This window comes from Microtus ochrogaster, chromosome 8, assembly GCF_000317375.1.
Source record: "Microtus ochrogaster isolate Prairie Vole_2 chromosome 8, MicOch1.0, whole genome shotgun sequence".
Classification (NCBI taxonomy): Eukaryota; Metazoa; Chordata; class Mammalia; order Rodentia; family Cricetidae; genus Microtus; species Microtus ochrogaster.
In genome coordinates, this window is record NC_022015.1 from 15,545,602 (window position 1) to 15,551,893 (window position 6,292).

The window sequence follows — 6,292 nt, forward strand, 5'->3', positions numbered from 1 at the left end:
CACACACACACACACACACACACACACACACACACACACACACACATACACACACAGAGAGTTGAAGCTGAGGTTTGAGGTTAAGGAGGTACTTGGTCGGTAAGGCGTTTGTTAAACAAGTAGGACCTAGATACAATCACCAGCGGCCATTTAAAAGTTGGGTGTGGTGCCATGTGTCTACCAGCCTGGCACTGAAGAGGTGGAGAAAGGGATGGGGCTTAACAGTCAGCCAGTCTAGCAGAACTAGTGAGCTCTAGAGTCAGTGAAAGATCCTGTCTCAAATAAAGCAAAGTGGCGATGATTTCAACCACCTGCCTCCACACACACAGGCGTGTGCCACACACAAAAATGAAATGGGAAAGGGGACACACATGCAAAAAAATGTGCACACATGAGTGCACAGATGTGTGCATATGCATATACACACATGTAAACACACAGAGACACAGACACACACAGGCGTACACACACAGACATACAGACACACATGCACAGATATACTCACACACAGACATAAAGAGAGAGAGAGAGAGAGAGAGAGAGAGAGAGAGAGAGAGAGAGAGAAAGAGAGAGAGCGCTTAGGTTTGTAGGAAAATCTATGACACCAAGGGTCCACCTTCACCAGTAATCCCTGTGCTTGGAGTTTTGATGTCAGCCAAGCTTGGTTTAACATGAGAATGAGTGTGTGCAGGGGAAATGGACCTCTCCTACAAGCAACATCCCTCCGAGGAAATGAAAGAGAAGACTACAGTTTGAAGAGATAAGTGAGGGGCTGGGGACACATGAAGTACATACTGCCTGAGTCTGTTTCTCTGCTGTTGATTGGTAGTGTTAACAAACAGCTGGGGCTGGAGAGATTGCCAGCACTGCAAACAGCCCAGCAGGAACTGGTACTAGAGGGAGTGGATTATGATGCCAAGATGACACCCTCACGGGTCAGTTTGTGCCAGGTTGGAAAGCTAGCCCTGCTTCCACACAAATAGTGTTACTAGACTATGGGAAGAACCCATGGGTGCTGAGTTCTCGTCTAGGGATGCCTGCGGCACTCCCTCCCTCCCCCACAACCTCGGGCTTTCCTCTTGGAACTGACTTGTGAAATTTTAACCATAGTCCCTTGGGTTAAATGTCTATGACATACATATATGACTATCAGCAGACGAATAGTCTCCAGTCCCTTACTTCATCATGGATACAGTAAGTTGAAACCATTTCAAGGTGAAACTCAGCTACAAACGTGGTGTGTGCGTGCATGCGTGTGTGTGTGTGTGTGATGCATGTATTTGCTCACATGGGGGTGTACACATGTCTGTATAAGTACACATGCATGTGTATGCATGTCTGTGGAGGACAGAGGTCAATGTCAGCTGTCTTCCTAATCTCTCTCCGTGTTATTTTTTTTAAAGTCTTTATCTGGAGCTCCATCAATTCTTTTTTTTAAATTTATTTATGTATTATGTATACAATTATACAATATTCTGTCTGTGTGTATACCTGCAGGCCAGAAGAGGGCACCAAACCTCTTTACAGATGGTTGTGAGTCACCATGTGGTTGCTGGGAATTGAACTCAGGACCTTTGGAAGAGCAGGCAATGCTCTTAACCTCTGAGCCATCTCTCCAGCCCCCTCCGTGTTGTTTTTTGGGGGACAGAGTCTCCACTGCCTCCGGAGCTCTTCAATGCAGATAGGCCGGTGGGCCAATGAACTCTACCTGTCTGCCTCCCCAGTGCTGGGATTATAGATGCAACACTGTGCCCAGCTTATACACAGGTTCTGGGGACTCAAACTCAGGCCCTTGTGCATGTGTAGCAAGCACTTTACCCGCTGAGCCATCTCCCCAGACCCCAGCAATAATTTAGGAAATAAAGAGCATTTGAGCTGCAGAAAAACGGAAGCCTGTCAGTGAGAAAGAGGTGCTGAAGGAAACCAAAATAAATACTATGGCGCATTGGTCTTATCAGTACCGTCCAGGAGGACAAGGCTGATGTAATCTAGGATGAAAAAAGGAGGTGAAGGAGATGCAGAAATCAAAGTTGAATAAAACGAGAGGGGAAATGTAATACATAGAATTTCCATGAGTGTTTTAGCCCTACCACTACATTGCCTTTACTTTTTAATTTTTTATTCTTTGAGAATTTCATCTATGTGTACAATGAAATAGGATTTACCCACCCCTGACTGCCCCTCTCCAGCTCCCGCTGAATCTCTCCTGTATTCCTCCATAATGAGAAGCATGTATTTGTGACTGGAAAGGGGGTGCTGGGCTAGTCTTTCTCCCATGGCAGAATCCACTCACTCAGCATTGCAGGGAATGCCAAGGCCAGCGAAGCACACGGGAGGAAGCCTGGAACATGGTGGGGAGACGGAGGAGTGCAGAATCAGAGAGCCAGGAGGAGAGGCAGAAAATAACAGTTCCCTGGATAGGACAAGATCATTCTTGTTTCCACCTCACAGTGTCCACACCGCACAAGAGAACCTCCACATTCAACCGCACAAGAATTTCTCTTCTCTTTTGACTAGAAACTTCTTCCCAACACAAGCTCCAAAATCCAGTCCACATGGGAGCTATTGAAAGACCTGGGCTATCAGCTATACTTCCCCAGGCCCTTTCCCCCAGGCCCTGGACCAATGGAAGTCTTGTCTCTTGCTTTCAGGCTTTGTCTATGAACGCAGTCACGGCAAAGAAGTTGCCTTCCATCAATTTAAAGCCTTTGGGTCACCCAAAGAGAACCAAGGTCATTTGCACCTGTTTCATGCTTCCTCAACTGATGTTGTCTTGCCAAAAGCAGACATGTGATTTATAAGGCATGGAGCCTAGGAGAGCAGACTGAAGGTCTTTGCCGAGGCTGGTCACTAAGCATTTGCAAAGTAGAGAGGGCCTTGAGATATGGTAGTGAATCCCAGAAGGATTCTGCAGGAGCCAAGCCCATGAAAACACACACACACACACACACACACACACACACACACACACACACACACTGAAAGAGTTGGAGAGTTTGGGGATAGCAGGGTGTTCTTGGCTAGTTCTACCACTAGCCAAGAGAAAATGAATACAAACGGTGTCCCTGGAAAAGAGCCCACGGCGAGAGCCTGTTTGCCGCCTTCCGCCTTCTAGTTTCTGTGTGTGTCCTACATCTAAGAGTGACTTCTGCTCTTCAGGTGGAATCTATACTTTTCCCAGAGCTGAAAGGCTATAACCTGATCCTCGGAACTGTTGACCCTGAAGAAAATCTTGTTTCTGATTTTGTCAATGATACTTTTGAGGTATTTAAGAAAAATCAAGTTGGACCTCACAAGTAAGTTGGTTTAGTTCTAGCTTTATAACCTAGTTGAACTTTCAGTGTTTGTCCTTAGCTAGCCCTGTCCCCACACACCCAAAACACACATAGAGTAGCAATGACCAGGGCTTATATGCTTATGACTTTATCCCCATTTTACAGACGGGAGAGTGTAACTTTCCCACACTAGGCTGCAATAAATACAAATGCTAGGATTAAAATTCAGGTGCAGATCATCCTCTGCTCCCTGAAAGCCACAGGCCAAGATATATTTGGATATTTTTAGAATTTAGAAAACCTGTATTCTAGGAGATCCAGAGCAACAAAGTCATATTTCTGCTGTGAAACTTGTTATGAATTCCAGGTATTTGTTTGTTTTCGAGTCAGGTTTTCACTGTGTAGCTCAACCTGGCCCCAAAATCATGCTGTTCCTGCCTTTGCCTCCCGAGTAGCAGGGCTGCAGGTGTATACTGTAGCAGGATTAATAAAAACCCAGAGACAGATATTGGGGTTCAAGATGAAGATTAAAAAAGCAAAGCAGCCAAGCCTCTAGAGAGTTCTTACCTCTATCAGGCTCAAACAAACAAGGGGGTGATCCTGTCCTCAGCATGACTGTACTGAGCATTTCTCTCCCCTCCCCACCCCCCAGCCATATCACTCCTGCCTCCACCTCCCTAGTGCTGGAATTAAAGACGTGGGACTCCCGAGTGCTAGGATCGCCTTTGTGTGAGCTCTATTTCTCTTGTAGACAGATTCAATCTCACGTAGCCCAGGGTGGCCTTGAGTCCTGGGATTAAAGGTGTGTGCCACCACTCCCTGGCCTATAGTGGCTTAGCTCTGCTCTCTGATCTTCAGGCAAGCTTTACTTATTAAAACACAAGTAACATATCACTATAGTGTACCACCACACAGACAGAAACCCGTGAATTGCCACAATCAACAGTCTCCGGTCAGGGTAGGACAGCTTCCAACACAAAGGCTTACCTCTAAAAGCGTCTTCAGTTTTGCACGCACACTGTGGGATCACCCTAAACCAGTGAACGTGATCACAGTTTGTCACCACATGAAATTGGTGAAAATGTGTTTACTGCACATTTTCAGTGGGAAGAATTTTATGTTGTGGGGATATGAACTGCCCTGTGTGTATACACCCTGTGTATAGAACCCTAGCTATGCCCATGGCGTGCCAGGAGGAACTGCTCCACTGTGGCAACTGAGGTGTTTCCAGATGTGGCCAAAACCCTCCTGCAGGGCAAAATTGCTTCAGCTGAGAACATCGATTCATCTGTGTAGAAAGCAGCCTAGTGTTTGGAAGATCACCTGAATGCATTTTGTTTGGGGAGCTTTCCTGCTCATGGATCTTATACATATACTTTCTTCCAGACCGAGCGTGTTCTGGCCTTTTTGCTGTCTCAGAGTGTCTGTCAGGTTGCCTGGGTAACTTGGGGCTCCACCAAGCCACTCTTCATAGTTACTCAGTACCAACTTAATGTTAATTCAAACTTAATTTAAGTCAAACCATTCTAGATGCATCCTCCAGTTTAGAGAAAATTGTCCAGTCATTCCTACATGATCTGAAAACAGATGGACCTAAGTTCACATGCCATAGATTACTTAATTCCAAATTTTCATCTTAAAACTAGGCATAGAACTTGGGGTTAGAAGGAAGACAGGGTGCTGGTGTTCATTGCACATTTATGTCAGGATAGTAATAATTGTTCTACATATTTTGCTATAGCTAGGGTTTATGATAACCTTATAAAATGTGCCTTATTATAGTCACTTAAAATAAAAACACAACTTTAAAAAGTCCACCAGGCAGTGGTGGTGCATGCCTTTAATCCCAGCACTTGGGAAGCAGAGGCAGGCAGATCTCTGTGAGTTTGAGGCCAGCCTTGTCTACAAAACGAATTCCAGGACAGCCAGGGCTACACAGAGAAGCCCTGTCGAGGAAAACCAGCTAAGTATCTTCTCTAAGTTTATGCCATAAGGAAGTCACAAAATTGGAATTAGAAGCCCAAATCCTGGATTTTCAGCTATATTTCTATTCTATTTCTCTTTCTTGGCTTGAGTTTATGTTTTAAATGTGCTCTGTTTTAGTTGTGCCCTTGCTTAGCCAACTCACTGACTTATGTTTGTGTGCTTCCTTTTATGTTCTCCAACACAAAAGATACCTAAATGTGTACAAGAAGTACGAAGACTTGCTGGATAACACGGCGGAGCAAGGCATCACCGAATTCCTGAATATAAATCACGAGATTGAAGAGTTTGTGACGGTAGGAGATGCCACTAAGAGTTTCATGCCCTGATGACATGTGTGTGGTAGTCAATGCATTGAGCAATCAATGGATTGCAATGAGCGCAAACTCTGTATTGGACTAGTGCTGACCAAGGGGGAAGCTAGGAGCAATGGGTAAGACTCTAATTACCATTGAACTCTGGCTGTACTTCTTTCTATAGAGCATCAATAGCATAAAAAAGAGGAGAAATGAAATTGCGTCCATGCACATTACCGTGCCTTTGGCCATGTTCTGTCTTGATGCCTTGTTCCTAAATCATGACCTCTGTGAGCGAGCCCAAAATCTTAAAGACCGTCTGATTCAATACCAAGTGGATGTAAACCGGGAAACTAATACCAGGTATAAAAATTCTGAGGAAAAATATTGGTCTGTGGAGATGGCTTAGTGGTTAAGCCCTTACCACACAAGTGTGAGGACTAGAGTTTGTATTCCCGGAACCCGCATAAATGCCAACTGGGTATAGTATCCCACCTGGACTTTTAGCCTGGGAAGGCAGAAAAGCAATAGAGGATGATTCCGCACATCAACCCCGGGCCTCCATGTTGATGCAAAACCAGATGTACCTGTGATGGTGATGGTGTTTGTGGTGATGATGATGTGGGAATGGTACTAATGGTGATGGTGGTATTAATGGTGACGGTGATGGTGGTGGTGGTGGTGGTGGTGATGGTGGTAATGGTGGTAGTGGTATTGGTAGTATGGTGATGGTGGTGG

General features: G+C 45.2%; 1 protein-coding gene across 1 annotated transcript in view; it reads left to right on the plus strand.

Annotated features, from left to right (window-relative positions):
* The window catches only part of Dnah3 (dynein axonemal heavy chain 3), a 162,490-nt gene that overhangs the window by 19,282 nt on the left and 136,916 nt on the right, over positions 1-6,292 (plus strand). The window contains exons 11-13 of the mRNA XM_026781152.1: positions 3,160-3,296; positions 5,449-5,554; positions 5,739-5,917. Of these exons, the coding sequence (XP_026636953.1) occupies positions 3,160-3,296; positions 5,449-5,554; positions 5,739-5,917 (422 nt within the window). The remainder of the gene's footprint in view (positions 1-3,159; positions 3,297-5,448; positions 5,555-5,738; positions 5,918-6,292) is intronic.